The 22,546-nt window shown below is 46.7% G+C and overlaps 1 protein-coding gene across 2 annotated transcripts in view; it reads right to left on the bottom strand.

Annotated features, from left to right (window-relative positions):
* Positions 1 to 13,630: 13,630 nt before the first annotated feature.
* Positions 13,631 to 22,546, bottom strand: part of Ipmk (inositol polyphosphate multikinase) — a 39,643-nt gene continuing 30,727 nt past the window's right edge. For both annotated transcript variants that reach the window (XM_006979056.4, XM_076557000.1), the window contains exon 6: positions 13,631 to 18,485. In XM_006979056.4, coding sequence (XP_006979118.1) covers positions 17,869 to 18,485 — 617 coding nt within the window. In that variant the 3' untranslated portion in view covers positions 13,631 to 17,868. The remainder of the gene's footprint in view (positions 18,486 to 22,546) is intronic.

Raw genomic sequence — 22,546 nt, forward strand, 5'->3', positions numbered from 1 at the left:
CTTTTCTTTTCTTTTCTTTTCTTTTCTTTTCTTTCCTTTCCTTTTTGGTGTTTTGTTTAGAAAGAATCTAACTCTAAAACCCTCTGTGTAACCAAGGTTAGTCTCAAAATCATGGCAAGCCTCCTGCCTCAACCTCTTGAGTGCTGAGATGACAAGCAGAAGCCAGCACACAGGGCTTATTTTCATTTTTGAGACAGGATCTTACACTGTAACCCAGGCTGGTCTTGAATTCATCATCCCCCTGCCTCAGCCTCCCAAGAGCTGGGTTGACAGTCGTGACTCCATCATGGCCCCAGGCACACGAGTGCCTTCTAGGTGTTTTGTGCCTTCCATGTCTTTCACGCTTGTTCATTTTTATGGTACCCGCTGGTTAAAGGGGCCTTAGCAAACGTAGCAGCAAAGGGTCGTCTGGGGTCAGAAAGAGCTGTGATGTGCCTGGGAAAGGACCTGTGTGTAGAAGAGCAGTGCCTGGGTACCAGTTCCAGTGCTGCTGGCGCAGCTTCTATGGTAACACCAAGGATGTGTCAGGTACCAAGTCTCTAAACCTCCAGGTACTGAAAAATACCTGACACCGCATGCGCAGTGTAGCACTCTGAAAACAGCCGAGCCACCTGGGACTCCGCTCGGCGTGAGCTATGCACACATTCCTCTGCAAACAATGCACTTGGCAGCCCAAGAACCTCACATGCAGATATTACGCACACACATCTCTCTCTGAACAATGCGCCTGGCAACATGCTAGCAGCCTAGGACTCCCACCTGCATGGAGTTACACGCGCACACACACACACACCCTTTGAACAGTAGAGTAAATACCCCTTCCCCTTAGCAACTATCAAACTTAAGAGTCCATCCGAGCATATTCTAGTTACATCCAGAAACTATGGACAAAGGGCCAATCTGGCCTGAACAGGTTTGGAGTACATGTGCAATAAGGGAAACTGTCCTCAAGTGAACTATTTAGGGATAAGTTCTCTGTTTTCTTTTTCTTTTTTGGGGGGGCCACCACCCAGCTCCCAAATAAATCATACACAGGGGCTTATTCCTAATTATGAATGTCTGGCTTTAGCTTGGCTTATTTTTTTGCCAGCTTTCCTTAACTTAAATAATCCCATCTACCTTTGGCCTCTGGGCTTTTCCCGTTCTCTTACTTGTGTAAATTTTACTCTTATTCTGTGGCTTGCTGTGTAGCTGGGTAGCTGACCCCTGGAGTCCTCGTTCTCTGGCTGCTACTTCTTCCTCCCAGATTTCTCCTTCTATATATTCTCTTTGCCTGCCAGCCCTGCCCATCTTTTCTCCTGCATTGCTATTGGCCATTCAGTTCTTTATTAGACCATCAGGTGTTTTAGGCAGGCGCAGTACCACAGCTTCACAGAGTTAAACAAATGTAACATAAACAAAAGTAACACACCTTAAAATAATATTCTACAACAGTCCTCTACTTACCACCCTAGGCCTATGCATAACTGAGCATGCATAAGGCTAAAATTAGATGCATCATGGGAAGGAACATGCCCAGTAGGAAAGGGGTTACGTAACCTGATAACTACCCATCAAAATAGAGAACCACACAAACTGTATCCCTAACCCTTCTCTTGAACCTCTAAAACAAAGCCCCAGGGATAGCACAATCGCAAAGTAGATAAAAGCACTTGCCACCAAGCCTGAGGACCTGCATTCAATCCCTGGAACCCATAGTAGGAGAAAACCAACTCGGAGAAGTTATCCTGTGAGCTTCATAGGCAAGCCATGCCATACATACACCCACACTCACATACATTCATGATACACAAACACACACACACACACACACACACACACACACACACACACACACACACACACTGGGGCTCTCGGTTGTAGTTTAGTGGTAGAGCATGGTAGTGCTTAGCATGTGCAAGGATTTGACTTCAATCCCCAGCAGTGCCCAGCCTCAAAACAAGGAAAGGAGGGGAAGGGAGAGGAGGGGAGGAGAGGAGAGGGGAGGGAGGGGAGGAGAGGGGAGGAGAAAAGAGCTAAAACAAAGCAGTAGACTAATCCACCTGTGTTCATGTTTTTATTCCTCCCGTGCCCTGAAGTTACTGGGCAACGGGATTGGGAGTTCTCATTTCCTGAAATTTGATGATGAAAAGACATCCCTCGTTGTGTTAGTCAGGGTTCTCCAGAGTAACGGAACTTAGAGAAAGAGTTTCTCTATGTATAGGAAGGGTGCTTATTAGAGCTGCTCACAGGCTGCAGTCCGGCTCATCCAACCATGGCTGGCTGTGAAGGGAAAGTTGAAGAATCCACAAGTTGCTCCGTCCACAAGGCTGGATGTCTCAGCTGGTCTTCAGTAGACATTTGTGCTGACTAGTTTTATGTCACCTTGACACAAGTCAAAGTCATCTGTGAGGAGGGAACCTTAACTAAGACATTGCCCCCATAAGATCAGGCTGTAGGCATGCCTGTAGGGCGTTTTCTTAATTAATGGGCTGGGGGTGGGCTCAGCTTATTGTGGGTGGTGCCATACCCCGGCTAGTAGTTCCAGGTTCTGTAAGAAAGCAGACTGAGCAAGTCATTGGGAGCAAGCCAATAAGCACCACCCCTCCATGGCCTCTAAGTCAGTTCCTGCCTGCAAGTTCCTGCCCTGTTTGAGTTCCTGTCCTGACTTTCTTGATGATGAACGGGGATAAAAAAAAAAAAGTATAAGTTAAATAAACCTTTTCCTCCCTGAGTTGGTTTGGTGTGTTAACATTTAGACATCTGTACTGGCCTACCCTTGGGGTCCTAACAGGATAGACCTCAGCTGCAGCCACTGAGAGCACCCCCTGTGTGCATTCGCTACATTTTCTTATAAAAGACGGGCCTTGCCCACTTCCTGTCTCTCCCTTTTTCTTCCCTCTGGTCCCCAGGGACCGGTCTCTGCCCCTTTTCCTCCTCCCCTCAATAAACCTCCCACGTGGGCCCTGTTGTATGGCATGACTCCTTCCTGCCATTTTAAAAATACAACAGTGTGTCTTCCTGACTCAAGATCAGATTAAAGGCTGTCTTCCTACCTCAAACATCCAGATTAGAGGCGGATCTTTCTACTTCAAATTAAGCAAAAACCCCTCACAGGTGTGTCCTCCATTTGGGGGCGTTCGTTCCAGATGTTGGCAACCAAGAACAGCTGCCACACTCATTCATCCCTCTTCCTCTCATTCAGCATCTACTCGGGGCCAAGCGCATTACAGGTGTCAGTCATCAGGCTGGACAAGAGACATCATTCTTCACCCTCCACAAAAGCCACAGCCACTGATTCTGTCAGAAGCAACAGGTCAAGAGAAAAGCAGAACCGAAAAGTCCTACATGACGCGGGAGTCTTCAGAAGTGAAGACCCCAAGGCCGAAGGGAAAGCAGTCTTTGTCGGCGGGTGGATTGGATGGAGGATGGAGGGTTGGCTGTGCAGCAATGTCAAAGAAACCGAGCGTGAGCTAACTGCAGTAGACCCAGGAGGGGAACCCCAGGAAAAGCCATTCTGGGCTCTTCTTTATGATCTTTCCACCCCTCATGGAAGGACGGTCTGTGGCATAGATGCACCCTGGCAGGCAGAAAGAGAGGGAAAGGGGCCACGTTAAACAACAAGACAACAAACTTGATCACGCTAAGGCTAGGCGGGCTCTACCAGCCTCAGAAACGGTGGTGGCAGCGCCCCCTTGAGGCTGACTTGCCCAGACTTTCCTTAAGTCCGTCCTGCTTGGAGCTGTGGACCTACCAGCTGCTGCTTCTTAAGTTGACTAATCCAAAATGAGGGGAGGAGACCCCCCTCCAGGCCACCAAAACCAGCTTAAAGCCCCAGCCTTCCAAAAGGAAAACGTATTTCTGTTTCGGGATCCCCTTCCCACGCGTGAGAAGTCTGTGGAGAGGGCACAGAGGAGGTACGCGCACTACATGCACTTTCGCTTTTACTAAAACCTGTTTGCTTGCTATGACTGTAACTTATTTCCTGTCTTTTAATTCTTTAACTGGCAGATAAACTGAACCTGACCCAAGACTTCTAGATAGTCATATTTCCATCAGACAAGGGTAGGTCACAGAATTTCTTGATGGCCAGGGGATGGTTTTATGACTGCCTTTGAAGGAGAAAAGTTCTGGTGTGTCCATGGAAGAAAGAGAAGCGTGGGGAGGGGGGAGCCCACATAGATTCCATAGTGTGGCCTCATTCCATCTTGACTCAGGGTCAGAGAGTCCAAACTTGTTTTGCCCCACAAGGTTGCATAATAGGATCTTTTGACCAAAGGCTTGATTACCAGGTGTCTTATACTTCAAGGCCTAATTACAGAATGCTTTGCCGTAAGGCGTGGCTACTAGATGTTTTGAGAATTAAGGAAGTGTTTACACCTGCCTGTACTTTGTCCTTGAGAGGTCTTTTGCCTCGCCCCTTGCTGGTGTATAAAAAGCCCATGAGGAATAAACTCGGGGCAACTGTGGTGTTGACCCAGAGCCCTCCCGATGCTATTCTGTGTCTCTTTTTCTTTTATGTTAACTTCTCTATTCTTCATATCTATTATTTCTTAATCCTCACTCCTCTCTTTAAGGACTGTTCCGTAGTCAGCAGGACCCGACAAGCAGGGCCTAGGAGAGCAGCAGTAGGGCACAAAGGGACTTGCCCCTGGGCCCTTCCAACAGCCTTCAGTTCTACAGAACTCAGCATACTGCAGCCCCAAACTTTGAGGTATCATTTTCTGAGCCCCAAAAGAGGTATAGAAAGCAACGAACAACAAAATGGCAGCGTCCCGTTTCCCTTCTGCTGTGAAAAAAAAAAAAAAACCAAAAAGCAGCTTGTGGGGGAAATGGGTTTATTTTAGCTCCCAATTCCAGCCCATCACTGCAGGGAGCTCATCTCCACAGCCGAGAGCAGAGAGAGAAGGAATACATGCATGTTTAGCATTCAGCTAGCTTTCTCTTATACGGTCCTGGGCCCGGAACCTAGGAATGGTGCCACGCGCTTTCAGGCCGAGTCTTTCCCCATCAATTAAAGCTGTGAAGACAACGCTCCACAGGCCTTTCCACAGGCCAGCCCATTCCAAACAATTCCTCCTTGAGATTCTCTTCCCAGATGACTCTAGGTTGTAGGACCTTGACCATTAAAGCTAACGATGACATAAAGTGTTCCCGAGGCCCATCCATCAGGATCAGACTGGAGAGTCCCTGTGGAAGGAGGCACCAGGGGGAAAACCTTCCTGACCATGACACAGGTAGAGCTTACAGAACTCAGAGAGAGCGTGGGACAGTCACAGTTCCTGGGGAGGAAGCTCAGTGCATACGACAGGCTGCAATAAATAAAAGGATCGTGGGTGCCTCGCTTGTCAGGAGGGTACTAAGCATGACAGGAGTGGCAGGAAATGAGATAAGAGAGGTAGTCACAGACATGGGAAGAGAAGATTCTGGAAGGGATGGTCAGGGTTCAGAGTCTACCCAAGTGCAAGGAGAAGTCGTTGGAGGATTCTGAGCCTGCACCCGTGGAACTGCTTGGTTGGCATTTTAGTCACTTCTTGCTGCTGAGTAGGGTGGAGTTGGGGGCCACGGGAGGGAAGCGCTGGAGTAATCAGGGCTCCACTGAGCAGCCTCGGGCGGAACTGAGAGGACAGCAAGCTGTGGTGGTGACTCTGAAAGCACTGAGGGGAAGGCAGGAGCTGGAAGTTCGAACAAACCCAGAAGATTTGCCAGTGAAATCGATCGGGAGTGTATGAAAAACGGAAGTGAAAAGCGCCCTGCAGATTGTGCCACAGAGACCGATGGAAAAATACTGTTGACATGACCTGAGCTGGGGATGGCCGGGAAGGAACCTGAGTAGTTTTTCTAAGTAGTTTTGAAACGCTTAGTGTTCTAGCACAGTTGAATTATACTGTGAGTACGCTAGTTTACGGACTTCCTTGCTAATTAGTCAATGGCTTGAAGCCTCTTGGGTGCTGGAACTGAGTAAGGACTCAAGATCAATTAGCTAATATTTAGCCACCACTAAGCTCACGGGTTAACTGCTAAATGAAATCAATTATTTTCTAAAAATAATAATAATAATAATATAAACCAGCAAACTGAAAATAAGGATAGCCTCTGAGCAAGTTACCTTGCGCTTGTCTGGTTTAGGAATTTGTGTCTAAGTAAAGGGAGGGTGTTCAAGTGTGTGACCAGCTCTGAAAAAAAAAAACTGAATTTGAACACAAAACTCTGATCTTTCCTTTGCAATAAATACAGTGAGCAGCTAGGAATGGAGGCTGGGGAAGGATCTTTAACCTTCATAGAAGAAAACACTTCCCTTTCCAGCGGCTCCTGTCTGTCCTTTGAACCGTGGATGGACTTTGTTTCCGTGGAAACAGAATGTGTGTCTTACAAACAGATATAACCTGCCTAGCATGAGCAGTCCTCTTAGGGTGAATCACTGTGCCTGCAATTTCCCAGCATGCAATTGGTCCTAATATCTGGTTGGGGGCACCTGCTGGGGTCAGCTCTGACAGGCTCCGCTCAGTCACAGCAGTCTTGTCCTAGTAGTTTGGTGGGAATGGAGCTGTGACATTTAGGGCGATGTTTTCTGGACCCGCTCTGCCCTTGGGGCCAGTTTCTGGCCTCTCAGTCATGGCCTAACCTTTCACACACAAGAAAAAATGATCAATATCTTTGGAAAACCAAACCTTGGTTATCTCCAGTTTTCCACCAACTTGAAACTTGTGCCTTGGAGCTGAAAATGTTCTGAGCAAACCCAGCAAACACCGCTGTCCAGCAGCAGCCCTTGAAGTCTGATGCCTTCAAAGGGCAGCCAGAGTCTCTGGGTTCTGGGAAGGAGCCCATACATACGTGCCACCATCCTTACACAGAACCATATCACCACCTGGCCCCCCTTTTTTTCCACACTAAGAAAATAGCAGCAATCAAAAGAGATTTCTCCAGGGGAATATGACCCATAGAACAATGGAGTGTTTGGCTGGGTGGGGTGGGGGTGGTTAATGATGGCCGCGTCCTATCTAGCTGCTGAGGTCAGGCCAGCTGTGCCTTGTGGTTTCATAGTTCCACCATGACCTGGCTTTGCCCTCTCTGTTCTTCTTGCCGGTGGGGGTGGGGAGGGAGGGGTAGGGGGTGAGGATGGGGGGGTGTTTCACCTACGGGAGAGAAGCAGAGACCACAGCAGATAGAGTGGGGGAGTCAGTAACATTGTAACATGTAGGGCACCCCCACTCAGATGAGAGGCTGGGGATGAGAGCAGTGATTGGAATTGAAGGGATGAGAGACTGAGCGGATAGGGTGCTGGGAGAAGACACCTGTGCACATGGAACTCACCAGAAAAACCTCGAGCAAGGGAAGTAAGTACCCGAGGTACCATATGGGGCATGGGAGCATGCAGAGGTGACTGCAGTGAGGGTGGCCCCATCTTCAGAGACACCTTCCTGTTCTTTCAAAGAACGGAACTAAGGAGTCAGGCGGCCCTAAGCTATTTGCATATGGGTCAAACAGCCGCCACTTACCCTCAGCCCTTGTGGAAATACCAAGAAATGGGCAATGGCTTTTGAAAAGACTACTGTAAAGAAGTGAAGGACACCTTGAAGGGTACTTGAAAAATACACTTCAGTTGTTTGAAGCCGAGGTAGAGGGGAGGTTCTCCATTGTTAATTGCTATTTGCCGCTTTACTTCAAAAAGGCAATGCCACGTTGTGAAGAATCAAACACTCGACAGCCTTTTGTAGAAGCGAGGTCTCTACAAACACAACGGAGTAAGATTTATCCTGCAGAAGCCATGTGGTCCATTCACAGCTACCGAGCACCCATCTGTCCATCCTCCTCCTCAGATCGGGCGGTCTACGGAAAGGCTGCAATCTAGAAACCAAGATTGAGCCCCGTGACTAGATGAGTTACACCCAGAGTGTTGCATATTGTCCTACATCCTGGTTAGCTTCCTGTCGTGATAAACATCATGACTAAAAGCAACCCAAGGAGGAAAGAGCTCATTTCGGCTCACAGGCTGTAGTCTGTCATTCAGGGAAGTCAGAGCTGGTACTTAAGGCAGGTACCTGGAGACAGGAACTGAGGCAGAGGCCACAAGAGTGCTGCTTAGTGGCTTGCTCCCATGGCTTGTCCAATGTTTCTTATACAGCCCAGGAGTGTACCATCTGCCCAGGAGTGGCACCACCCACGGTGGGGTGGGCCCTCTCGCATCAATCGTGAATCAAGAAAATGCCCCCACAGACTTGTCTAAAGGCCAGTCTTACAGTGGCATTTTCTCAACTGAGGTTCCCACCTCTCACATGGCTCTAGCCTGTGCCATGTTGACAAAACATTAACCATCATTCTTCTGAGAAGACACAGTCCTGTTGCTATGCCAACAAAACAGACTCAAAGCACAGTAGGCAGACGGCTACACTATGGAGGACTGAGTGCTAGAAGCCCAGCCCCTGTGTAACCAGGATGACAGATGCTGTGACCTGTCACAGCTGGGACCTAGATGGAGGGACTTAGGTCATGGGGACCCCACCCTTAGAATAGACTAATTCCAATTGCCTGGAGTGGATTGGTTCTGAGCAGAGGGAGGATATTATAGTGACTGAGCAAGGCCCCTGAATTAACTCTTGCTTCCCAAGTTCCACATGATCTCTCTTTGGCAAGTTCCAACCACAACCACAGGCCCCATGCCATGACGCAGACAGAACACTAAAGTTAAGCAGATGGGGGTCACCTTTCTGCCTCTAAAACTGAGCGCCCAATGAATCTGTCTTTTTTTTTTTTTTTTTTTTTTTTTTGAGCTGAGGATCGAACCCAGGGCCTTGTGCTTGCTAGGCAAGTGCTCTACCACTCAGCTAAATTCCCAGCCCCGAACCTGTCTTTATACAGTTCCTAGGACAGGTGTTCATCCTTGCAACACAAAAGAGAAATGTTTGCTCCAGCATCTCCTCTAGGGGAAACGCATGAGAAGCACATGGTGGGTGGGGGTGGTAATTATAACCAAGAAGCATGTTGGAGCTCAAATACTGCATTAGAGTCAAGCAACTCTCACACCTAAATTGAACCTGGTCTTTCAAGAGAAAAGTTAGTTTGACAGTCACTTTGTGAGCTAACATTGTGCTAAATACGGAACAAAAATCACTGTCACAAACTTTCTTTTTTATGTGCATTGATGTTTTGCCTGCATGTATGTCTGTGTAATGTGTAAGGGTGTTGGGTCCCCTGGAACTGGAGTTACCAGGCAGCTGTGAGCGGCCATGTGGGTGGTGGGAATTGAACCCGGGTCCTCTGGAAGAGCAGTTAGTGCTCTTAACCACTGAGCCATCTCTCCAGCCCCTGTCATGAACTCTTAAGTTTCTGTACACGTGGGGGGAAAAAATCAGCCGTCACTTGCCATCACTGAGGAAGTTCATGAATAAGATGCATAGGATAACACTCTTTAAAACTGAGGAGGGGCCGGGTGGTAGTGGTGCATGCCTTTAATCCCAGCACTTGGGAGGTTGATCCAGGTGGATCTCTGTGAGTTTGAGGCCAGCCTGGTCTACAGAGTGAGATCCAGGACAGGCACCAAAACTACACAGAGGAGGGTGGGTAACAAATAGGAATCTGGGTAAGGGGCAAAAGGGATGTTTTTAAGGGTATTTATAAGTATCCAGTATATAAGATAGGGCTGCCCAATGAAACCAAGGACCATGAGAAGACAAGCCTGGCCTTGGCTAGAAAGTGATCTGAGGATGGAGCCTGTGGCTGATTGTGCTGTGGCCTCCAACATCAGAGCCCCTCTCCAGTGCCATCCACGGAGACTGAGTTGGCAACCTATACAAGCCAAACGGTAGTTTGCAACCTGTTTGCATACACCCTTTTCTCTCGAGTCCTAGGCTAGCCTATGCAGAGAATGTCCTGAGTTCATTGCCCTGCACCCCAGAGCGCAGAGCCAACTGTCCGTCTCCTAACGGAGAGACTGAAATGGACCCCACAGGGGCAGATCCACCCACTCTGTTTAAGCCATGCTACAGAGTTAAGCCAATTACACTGGAGAGAGACGCAGTGTCCATTACTGCTGGAGTGGCCAGGCCGACCAATTACCTGAATTGTTCTCTCCTCTGACTTAATGACAATGAGTTGGAGCCAAGTGCTACAGGGAGTGAAAAAAAAAAAATGCCACTTGAAGCTGATGAGGGCCACAAGGCACTGTAGCGGTTTTAGGTGTGAAGGGTTTTCTCTGAAAGGCATCCAAACCCATGAGTCGTACGCCTGTTCCATCCAGGTTTATGGTCCTCATGCTGCACGGTGAGGTGCTTATAACCGACACCTTCCTTGGGCCTATCCTGTGAAGATACAACTACAGCTGACGGTTAAGCCACAGAATGTTCCAGATCTGGATAAATAACTGAAGTCAGTTATCTGTAGACTTTTAACATGGCTCAGCAGGGAGAGCCCTAACTAGCCAGTCAGCTCTGGTTTGCCATTTCTGCCCAGCCAATCACCTGCCTTCCATTTTCCCAAATGGTGTGTGTGTGTGTGTGTGTGTGTGTGTGTGTGTGTGTGTGTGTGTAAGTCTCCATAGGAATCCTGACCCACACTGCCCTATGTGACACTGTTCAGAACTGACCTGATACCTGGCACACAAACTGCTGTGGTGATACATTGTGTACCCCAATAAAGCTTATCTGGGGATCAGAGGACAGAGTCAGCCACTAGATTAGACATAGAGGCCAGACAGTGGTGGCACACACCCTTAATCCTATCACTCGGAGCCAGAGATCTGCTTGGATCTCTAAGTTGAAGGCCACACAGGAAACTCGGCCAGGCCGTGGTGGCACACACCTTTAATCCCAGTACTGGGAAACTCACACGGCTTTAATCTGGGGAAGTAAGATGGCAGGGCACAGGAAGGTATATAAGGTGTGAGGAGACAGGAACTCACTCTCTTGAGGCTGAGGATTTCGTAGAGGTAAGGATGTGGCTGGCTTGTTCTGTTTCTCTGATCTTTCAGCATTCACCCCAATATCTGGCTCTGGGTTTTCTATTAATAGCAATTTGTGTTACGAACTGCAATTGTTTCCAAAATAAGTGGTTCATTTTTGTCAATTTTTATTGGCACGGTGGGGGTGCAGTTCAGCTCCCAGAACTGCAGGGGGAAAGATCCTAAGGGATTTTGTCAGTTTTGTTAACATGTAATAGTTTTGTGTATAGGGGTGGGGGTGTTGGATGCTTGCCCTTTCAGAGGCTAGAGCAGGGAGGTGGTGTCTATTGCTCTCTGATTACTGCCTCGACACAGATTCTGTCACTGACCTCGAAGTTCAGTTTTTCAGGTAGGCAGGCTGACAAGAGACAGGATCTGCCCGTCTTTGCCCGCAATGCTAGGATTAAAAGTGCCCGAGGCCATGGCTGGTTTTTATTTTTACACTGGTACTGGGAATTCAAATTCCAGTCCTTATTGCTTACATAGCACTCTTATCCACCATGCCACCCCACCCCACCCCACCCTACCCCCCAAGGCCCTTCAATAACAATCGTAAGGACTGCGGGTGTAGCTCAGAGATCATGGTAATTTCCAACGAACATAGCTGGGCCATAGCTGGGCTGCGTTTGGATGTTCAGGATGCTGTGGTTCACACAGACCATGCTCCTTGAACTGGCAAAGCTGTCAGCAATCGTAGCGCAAAGGCCAAGGCACAAATAATAGAAAATGTCGAGTCTAGTCTGTCATCCCAGGACGCCAAACCTACAGCGGAAAGTGGAGCTGAGGTCTGCACAAAGCTAAGGATCCTACCTTCCCCCTGAGAAGGGCCACCACTGGGCCACTTCCGGCTGCATCCTCTCACATCTCAAATCCACTTTCTGCCGTTAATTTCTGTTTGAGAAGGGGGACGGGGTTGTTACTCTGTGGCCCCGGCTAGGCTTAAGCTTGTGGTGATCCTCCTACCTCAACCTCCCTACCTATTTCTCTTTTCTTTGTACCAGCTCTGGCCAGGTAGCCCACCGGGTCCCGCAATCTCCACACCCAGGGGGGCTAATGTCCAAGTCTTGCTGCATACAAGTGCAATCCCACAACCAGCAGTACCACAGATGCCCCGGAGGCCAGACTCAGCATTTTCTCAGCCAAGCCACTGACTTCACTTTTGGTTCACGTCAGCATGTAGTCTTGGTACTTAGCCTATGACTCGGGGATTATGGCAGTGACATTCTGGTCTCTGCAGGATTTGAGCAGCCTGTCTTAGCCAGTTAAAACAAAAGTATTGCTGGGCAGCGGTGGTGGTGGTGGTGGTGGTGGTGGTGGTGGTGGTGGTGGTGGTGGTGGTGGTGGTGGTGCATGCCTTTAATCCCAGCACTCAGGAGGCAGAGCCAGGCGGATCTCTGTGAGTTCAAGGCCAGCCTGATCTGCAGAGCGAGATCCAGGACAGGCTCCAAAACTACAGAGAACCCTGTCTTGAATAAAAAAAATAAAAATAAAAAACCACACACACACACAAACAAGCAAACAAAAAGTACTGACTTACTTTGGCAGATGTGAGGGCATCATGGCTCCCTGAGTATTAACTTAGTATGGACTGACAAGGAGGGGCCATGGCCTCTCCATGCTGTCCGCACTGGTTCCTCGTATAGTCCTGATGGAGCAGCTTAGCCCCATCACTTGCCTTACTTCAGTCCTAGAGAGCACACATCTTGAGAAAGACTTATGGGACTCTATTTTTAAAATCTCAAGGCAGGTATGTTGGCACATCATCATCATCATCTCAGAACTGTGGAGGTAAAGGTAGGGGGATCAGGAATTCAAGGCCAGCTTCATCTATATAGAAAGTTCGGAGGCCAGCCTGGGCTATGGGATAACCTCGTTTAAAAGTCAACTGTGGATGGGCAAGGTAGCTCTGTGGCTAAAGGCACTTACTTGCCTCAAAAGCCTCCCAGATCCCATCGCGATCTCACTCTCCCAAGTTATCCTCCAGTGTTCAAATGAATCACAGCATGTGTTCACAAGCACCACACTTAAATATAAGACTGAAGTTGGAAAGACGCTCAGCAGTTTGCAGGAGGCGGGGAGCCTTAGTTCAGTTCCCAGCACCACGTGGATGGGCTCACAACTGCCTGGAACTCCAGCTCCCAGGGAACCCAAGACACTGCTGGCCTCCAAGAGCTCCTGCACTCCTGTACACCCCCCCCCCCACATAACTTTTCTAAATCAAAAACTCAAAGCAGATAAATATCTCTAATTCCTCTTAATGAATGAAAATACCGGGGCCACTCAGTAGGAGACCAATCCACAAAATTTAAATAGACACAAGTCTTTCCAAGTTAACGTTTCAAAAATCACAGTATTTTAAAGCCATGCGTCGTGGCCATATCCCTAATCTCAGCACTCTGAAGGCAGAGGCAGGGAGATCTCTGAGTTTGAGGCCAGCCTGGGCTACATGAGTCTGCCTCACGAAACAAGACAACACCCATAGCGTTTTCACGGCAGCACCAATTTCCCTGAGATTTTAGTTTGTATGATAGGGAAAAAAAAAAGCATTCACACAAATCGATCCCGCTCACCCTCATTCAATGAGCAAGTTTCTCTCAACTCAGTCATCTGTGAATCCCTCCCGATGACACCACGTTTATGCCACAGTACCCCAGCATTTGCTGAGTGTCTTTTACACCGTGAGTTTGTTCAAATGTGGTAATTAACGAAAGAAACTCCAATGCAAAACATTTTAATAAGTTGTCGAATATACAGTTATTGGAATTATCTAAATATCACTTATAAAAATTGGTATATCACATTAAATGATTCGAGAAACACAGTGATGACCCCTGCACTCCAAGAATATCCTGTCAACGTACAAATTACAAACACTGAAAAAGAAAACTGGAGACATTTAGAACATTTACACCCAAGTACAGCAATACATTCATTCATCAAGTATGGGGGAGGGGGGCGGGGCTGGCACTGTTGCCCGTAGTTACCGCGGACACAATCGGGGTGCAATTTTCCATAATTTTGTACGTCTTCCAGTATTGATCCCACAGCAAAGTGTCTGTGTGTGCCTTTCCCCTTCTCTACAGGGGATCACAAACCCTACCTTCAATAGTGAAACTGTTGTTAATCCTGTAAGTGGACACTGGGCCAAAGCTTAACCACAATGATACATTTTTAAAAATTAAAAAAAAAAAAACCACCTCTGACTTTCTACTGACTTAATGGCATGAATCGTGGCAGCTCGTAATAAAAGTTGGCCAAACAAGTTGGAAGACTTTCAGTATTGCCATCAAAGATGTGGACTCCTCCTCCAAACATCAGTATTTTACGTTATAATGCGACTACTCTGAAGTGAAGGAGTAACTTCGTATCCACTGACAAATGTGAAATACTGGTGATTTAAATCCGAGGTCTGAAACGTTCGCACCAGTAAGGGCTGACCACGGTGACGCTATGCTAATACTGTTCTAGAGGAGACGCTAAGCATACCTTTACGAGCACAAGTGGAATTGAGCGTTGTTTTACCTTGTCTATAACTGCCACCCAGATGGAGAGTCAGCTGGAGGCGACAATTCTACACATCTGACCTCACCTCACTTTCGCTTGGTCTCAGCCTAAAAGTCAAAAATTATCTGCCTTCTTTGTTAACGCCATACTTACCATTTAATCTTTACGCAAACACTCTCCTTAACAGCTTTAAGTGCAGGTGTCTGTAGATCTGTGGGAAAGAAGTCCCTAGCAGCCACTCCACCTAGACAGGATGCTGGGAATGGTTAGTCTTGACTGGTTCACAGATGTAGACTGGAGAGGGGCTGAAAACGCTCGACCTGGTGCATGCTTGGTAAAGGAATCTGGGTGAACCACCCTAAGGGTAACCGCATTCTAAAAAGGACTGGATGTTTCTGGGCAATTAAACCATTTTAGGGGGAAGAGAAAGGATAATTGCAGCTACAAATATACAAAACTCAAGGTCAAGGGTCTGGAAGATAAGTATGAACAGCTGTTTAAACATCAGACCTCAAGTGGAGTGGTACTAACAGTCGGCCATTCAAAGGTCGGCCTCAGTGCGTGCCCATTTCACAGTTCAGCAACTCCCTCCTGCCTACACCTTCCAAATTCAGAACTCAACGAGAAGACTGCAACCCAATTATGGAAATTCATTTTCCCCCAAATGCTATAAACTTGGTAGTTCCTAGGCCTGGTGGGAAGAGCACTGCCACAGAGATCACAAACCACTAAATTACAGGACATCAACATTCAGAAAATAGTTCTTAAGTCAGTTGAGCAGCCTGCAGGGCCATGGTAGCAACCTGTAGTGAGGACAGGCAGAGTGCACAAGCCCCTTCAGTCACACAAAGCAATTGAACGGCTATTAGAACCACTTACACACATTTTCAAAACTCTCTCGAAAGACGACTTAAATATTTAACAATTATAATTTATGCAACTTCCATCCATATTAAAATAATTAATGTAAATACTTTATTATAAAACTATTTTACAATTTTAAACTTTTATTTGAGAAACGTATTCACATCCACAATTAAGAAAGTCCTTTCCATGAGAGTGCATCCCATAAGAAATACACTCAAATCATGTTGGGGGAGGGGAGAGCTAGCATTTCCATCAGTCCGAATCGTCTCCTCGTTTGCTTAGTTCTTAAATATCTGTGTGTTCACATATGCTTGGCTAGTGATGGACGCCTCATCCCCTAAGTGGCAAATCTCAGCATCATCTTACAAGACAGGACAGACCAGAAAACGCCACAGGTTGGTTACATATACACGTTGATCACGTCATCAAAAGCATAATCAAAAAGTAACATAAAGTGGGCAACAGTGTTAAAATGTAAACAAGAATTGAGTATTAATCCCTTCCCTGAAAAGCAGAGATAAGAATCGCTTCCTGTTTTATTCAGACAAAACCTAGTCATCAGGAAGGCAGGATGCTGGCTTCCAAAATGCTGCAAACAGATGTAGATGAAGGACTTTACTGAGCGACCGTGTGCCCAAAGCTTTGAGTACTTGAGCTGACTTATTCATCGCCCACAGCTTGACATCATCCCAAACTGCCTCTTAAGATTCAAAATAGTGTTCACCAGATGAGCTTGAGAGTTACTGAATCACACCCAGGAACAAAAGTCAATATTGTAAGAAAAAAGGTAAAAGTCAAAGTTTTCTAAGAATTATCGCTAGAAACGCACTCCCACAAAAATGAAAGAGGCAAAACCATCTCTAGCCAGTACACACTTGGGCAGAGAACACGGAGTCCTTGTGGAGGAGACCTGGAGCCTCCTGAGTGAAAACTCAACGAAACGCACACGCCCGAGGCACGCTGGCTAATGACCCATTTATTCCTGGCTCGCGTTTGGGTGTGGGCATTTGCAAAACTACCCGGTGATGGGGTCAGGAGAGGAAGATAAACTGAAAATTCCCTCCACGTTCAAGAAAATGGTTCTAGGGTATGACAGTTTCATTTGTAATTCTGAAGGAAAACGGGTTTTTTTTTTTTAAAAAGGTAAAGTCACAACTCAAAACTATTTTTCAGAAACGTCAAGCTGTTCAATTATTGTAACACACCAGTGAGTCAAAGTGCAAGTCATTATTACAGTACTGACAGCAAAAGGACTTGAGAGTTTAATTTCCATTTTAAAAGTATTTTACTGATAAATAACTAGTTAATTTCAAAAGGGTGGTAGCTGTAAAATAAACATAATACCTATAAATCTAGTTCTTCAAGGAAAAGTTGCCTGCCCTCGTTCTCAGTGAAATTAAACTATGATATCTCTGTTAGGTGCCCCGGGCGGGAAACCTACACGGGATTCCGATCTACCCCAGGCATGGCATTGTCTCTGCTTAACCAGATTCTGAGAAATGTGTTTATGTTAAGGCTCGAAAGTAAATGGGGATACATTTAAAAAAAAAATAGATTTTTTTTTAATGGAAAAGAGTCTCAAAAATTATTTAAAGAAGAAACAAAACTAAGTTTCCACCATGCAACTTTCCAAAGCCTCAGAATGGTAATAAAAAGCATTGCACTTTTCACAACAGAGTAAATGAAGACTTTTCCAAAAATGAAATCCTTGAGGGAAAAAAAAAAAGAAAGTCATTTGTTCTTTACAAATAACCTCTCTTTATAAGAATTTGTGCTATTTAATTCCAAGACTGTTGCCAGCCATGTGCCTCACTCACCTTTCCCATGAGGCACAGCGTGGAGCACAGAGAAGGAACTGCAGGGGACCCCCGAGGGTGGACCACGCCCGGTTAAGCACCTTTCATCCACTGCTCTCTGCTTTTTTTTTGTTTGTTTTTTGTGTTTTGTTTTTCGAGACAGGGTTTCTCTGTGTAGCTTTGGCGCCTTTCCTGGCACTCACTCTGTAGCTGGCCTAGAACTCACAGAGATCTGCCTGCCTCTGCCTCCCGAGTGCTGGGATTAAAGGGGAGAGCCACCACGTGCTCTCTGCTTTTAACGTGGAGCCCACACAACCTCATCTCCGTGTCAAATGTTCTCCAGTTTTAGGGAGCTCGGGCACACTGGTCCTGATGAACACAACCTGCACTTTCTAGATCTTAAGGTGGTCTGGCGATGTCATAGTTTAGATACAGCTCACCGGCAAGGTTGAGCGGACAGAGATTCCACGGTGACTGGCTACAGAAAGCTACATGAACTCTGAATGGCTGAGTAATGGTTTGCAAACGTGTTACAGCTATTTACTCCCTGTCCCACACATTCCCTGCTCGACAATCCTGTTTCTTTATTCTTCATAGTTTTCTAATGAACAAATTAGTATTCCTGAGTAAGAATATAAAAAAGTTAACCTTCTACCAAAAGTATAAAGACAAATAAAACGTTGACTCACAATACAAACTTTTTACAGAGCATCGTTACAGGGGCCCAGCTGATGCCCGCGGCTCTCCACGGTGATCGGCCCACTCCGTCACAGACTGCAGCGAGACTCAACTGTCTAAAATACTCCGAAGGACGGCAACTAGATGCTTCAGACCGTAAACATACCCCTCATCGACTGTGTTGCTAGGGAACACATGGGCGAAGTCTATCATCCGCACTTCCACATCTGTGATCTCCTGGCGCCCTGCGGCGGGAAGGTGATAGAACACCTTTTCCAGTTGGGAGAGTACATTTCCGTTTAAGTGTTCCTGGGACATGCTTTTCCACCCGTTGTCTTGCTCCAGAGTTTCCACTTTCAGTGAAGTCTGACTGTGGTGCTTTTTGGAGTACAGCTTTCTGTGCCTGGCGTACACCTTGGATAAGCTTTTGCCTACTGATGTCCCATTGGCCGGGGAGCTGAACAGGTGAAAGTTGTTGTTGCACTCCAGTACGTCTGCGTCCGACAGGTGGCCTTTGGAGAGAAACTTCCCCGCCAAAGTTCTATCGTTTGATTTTGTAGTAGCTGGCTGAGATGAACCTTCATAAACAAACAGTAATGAGCTGGCGTAAAAGTTAAGCTGCTTCTGATTTTCAAACCATTGGAGAATCTTCTCAACCTTCTGAATACTGGCAGCTACTGCGTCTTTTCTTAGACAGAAGCCATTGTGGAAAAACTTGGAGACACCTGTCAAGGAAATACATCAGAGTTAGGGTCAATCCGTGAAGCTGTCACTTGGAGAGTGAGCTCGTGGCAGATAAAATTCTTCACTTGGTCACAACATGCCTTCTAGCTAATCAAATCATTAACTCCACAGCGACTGACATATAGAAACACAGACCACAATGCTCTGATAAAGAACTCTACTCTTGATAGAGATGGCATTGGTATTGAGAAGGAGCTCTAAGGCCTGGGGTGCAGGCCTGTGCCAGCAACGCAGACGGCCGAGGCAGGAAGATTCCACGTTCAAGGCCTGCCTGGGTCACAGTGAGCACAGGCTGGCCTGGGGAACTTGGTGAGTCTTGGACTCAAAATAAAAATCGAGGAGATGGCTGGTGATGTATATTGTGATAGAGCACCTGCCTAGTGGAAGAGGAGAGGAACTGAGGGAGATGGGGAAGGAGATTATTAACCCTCTTTTTAAACTACACCTTAACTGGGCTGAACCATTGGCTGAACATTGGCTGAACCATACCACAAGAGCACTGGCTGCTCTTCTAGAGGACTCAGGGTCAAGTCCCAGTACCCACATGGGGTTCCCAAGCATCTATAACTCCAGTCCCAGGGGATCTGATCCCTCTTCTGGCCTCCATGGGCAGCAGGCAGGCATCCACAAGGTACACTTACATATATACAGGAAGAAAATCCATACATATAAAATAAAAAATAAACCTTCAAAAAAAAAAAGGGCTACACCTTAATATACTGAATCATACTTGGGATTGTACAGGTTAGGCAAGTTGCTTTTATGTAACTTGTTCCCCCACTATGAGGCACGAACTTAAGAAAGGAAGTCAATCATCAGGAAAATGCAAATCAAAACTACTTTGAGACTTCATCTTACACCAATCAAAATGCCAGGATCAATAGAACAAGCGACAGCTCACGCTGTCGAGGGTGTGGAAGAAGGGGAACACTCATCCATTGCTGGTGGGAGTGCAAACAGATACAGCTGCTATGGAAATCAGGATGGTGTTTCCTCAGGAGGCTGGGGACAGACCTACCCAAGATCCCGCTAGACCACTGTTGGGCATACGCCCAAAGAATGCTTCATCCTACTCAAGAGACACTTGCTCAACCACGTTTGTTGCGGCTCAATTCCTAACAGCCAGCAAGTGGAAACAACCTAAAGGTCTGCCAAGATGAATGGATAAAGAAAATGTGGTAAATTACAAAATTGAGTATTACTCGGCTGTTTGAACAAAAAAATAAAATCATTAAATTTGCAGGTAAATGGATGGAGCTAGGTGGAAAAAAAAAAAAAATCAGTGAGGTAACCCAGACCCAAAAGACAAATATGGTGTGCATTCATTTATATGTAGATGTTAGCTGTTAAGGCTTCAATAAGCAGGCTGCAATCCATATAACCACAGAGGTTAGGTGTACAGTAAAGGACTAGGAAGGAGGCTGGATCATCCTAGGGAGGGGAAAGAGGATAGTTATGGATTAGGGGTATAGTGCTTTCAATGAGAATGGCCTCCATAAATCCATAGATTTGAATGCTTGGTTACCAGGGCGTGGTACTAACTGAAAGGATTAGGAGGTGTGACCTTGTTAGGGTAGGTGCAGCCCTGTTGGAGGAAGTGTGTCACTGGGGGTGGGCTTTGAGGTTTCAAGAGCCCAAGCCAGGCCCCTGGCACTCTCTTCCTGATGCCTTCAGATCTGGAGGTAGAACTTTCAGCTATCATGTCTGCCTGCATACTGCCATGCTCCTCACCCTAATGATCATGGACCAAACCTCTGAAACTGTTAGCAAGTCCCAACTAAATGCTTTCTTCATAAGAGTTGCCATGGTCATGGTGTCTCTTCTCAGCAACAGAACACTGACTAAGACAGGGGGTGAATGGAACAGAAGAATCAAATGGGGAGGAGGGAAGAGAGGGTGAGGGAGGGAATATGGGAAGGGACAGCTAAAATTAAGGGCCATTTGAAGGGTAGTATGGAAACCTAATACAGTAGAAGCTTCCTAAAATATATACATATTATAAAGGTGATCTAAATGGAATTGCCAAATAATGGGGAGATGGAGCCCCAGATGGACATCTCTCATCACCAAATGAAGCATCCTGTTGAAGGAATGGATTACATTTAATGGAGTTGTTGACCAAAGGGAGCCCCATGGGAACCCCCAAGCAACCAGGCTGTTGCCAAGGTTATTGGTTGCTACCCACAAACTGATGCTAAGGACCAATTGTTGAAGCACCTACACAAGTCAATGAACATGGAGAAGTCAAGCTGGTCCCTACCTAGAGCCTTCATCCTTAATGACTAGTGCTCATGGTATAGGAAGGCACTCTGCACACTACCAAAGGTGATGGTAAACACCAACCCAGCTATAATCCCTTTGATGTATAAGGGTGGTCTGTCTACCTGCAAGATGCAGTACTGCAGTAGCGGTACAAAGGTATGGGACTAACCAACTAATACCTGATTTGAGTTAAGGCCCACTCCATGAGATGGAACCCATCCCCGGCACTGTTCAGGGGGCCAAAAACCAAAGATAGGCCAGGCATGTAGGGGAAAACCAAATACTACTGTCCTGCTAAAGAATTGAAGCGATAAAATGATACCTAGTGACATTTTGCTATACCTAAGTATCAGTGCCTCTCTCAGTCATCATCAGAGATGCTTTCTCCTGTAGTAGATGGGAACTAATGCCGAGACCCACAGCCAGACAATGTGCAGAGAGTGAAAGACCTTGGAACACTCAGTCCTAAATGGGAGGTCTCCATCAATCCCCTCCCCTCACGTATCAGGGAACTCAGTGGAAGAGGAGGAGGAGGAGGAAAGAGTGTAAGTGTCAGTGGGGATGGTAGACGCCAAAGAAACAAGGCCTTCTCAATACAGCAGGACCAGCACACATATGAACTCACAGAAACTGTGGCAGCATGCACAGGGCCTGTACAGGGGGGTTCCAGCACTGAGAGGGGAAGTGGACATAAGCCTCCATCTCTAACACAAACGCTATCTCCAAATGATAATTGTTCTCAAAAGAAAAATCCGTTTTCTCCAATGGAGTCTCACTAGATACACAAACAACTCTTCGGCCAGGCCCCAGGCCAGCAGTAGATGACCACCAGAAAAAACACACGCAGTGGCAGCTTTGGAGGTTCTTTGTCTCAATTCTTTGTCAGCACCTTTTTTCTTTTCTTTACATTATCAGTCCTTTGCATACATGTTATGGTTTCCAGTTGTGTGTGTTTATGAGATTATGAGATTTCTGTGTGTGTGTAAAGTGGTGGGTTTGTTTGTTTTAATTTTATCTAATTTACTTTATTGCTTCCTTCTCTCTCTCTCTCTCTCTCTCTCTCTCTCTCTCTCTCTCTCTCTCTCTCTCTCTTCCTTTCTTCCTTCCTTGCTTTGTTCTTTTGAAATGGGGTTTCTCTATGTAGCCCAGGCTGGCCTCGAACTCACAGAGATCCGCCTGCCTCTGCCTCCCGAGTGCTGGGATTAAAGACATGTGCCACCACCGCCCAGCTGACCATGGCAATTCTTATAAAGGAGAACATTTAATTGAGATGGTGGCTTACAGTTCCAGAGGTTTAGACTATTATCATCATGGCAGGGAGTATGGCGGCTATGAGTATGGTGGCGTGCAGGCAGACATGGTGCTGGAGCTGAGAGTCCAACATCTTGACCCAAAGGCAACAGAAAGTGAACTGACTCACTGGGTGTGGCTTGAGCATATATGAGACTTCAAAGCCCACCTCAAAAATGACACATTTCCTCCAACAAGACCACACCTGCTCCAACAAGGCCACACCTCCTAATAGTGCCACTCCCTTTGGGGGCCATTTTCTTTCAAACCGCCACAATCAACTAATGCAAAATTATTTCTAAAAGACAGATGTCCTTCTTTTTTTTTTTTTTTTTTTTTTTTGGTTTTTCGAGACAGGGTTTCTCTGTGTAGCTTTGTGCCTCTCCTGGAACTCACTCTGTAGACCAGGCTGGCCTCGAACTCACAGAGATCCGCCTGGCTCTGCCTCCCAAGTGCTGGGATTAAAGGCATGCACCACCACCGCCCGGCT

Source organism: Peromyscus maniculatus, chromosome 21, assembly GCF_049852395.1.
Source record: "Peromyscus maniculatus bairdii isolate BWxNUB_F1_BW_parent chromosome 21, HU_Pman_BW_mat_3.1, whole genome shotgun sequence".
Lineage (NCBI taxonomy): Eukaryota > Metazoa > Chordata > Mammalia > Rodentia > Cricetidae > Peromyscus > Peromyscus maniculatus.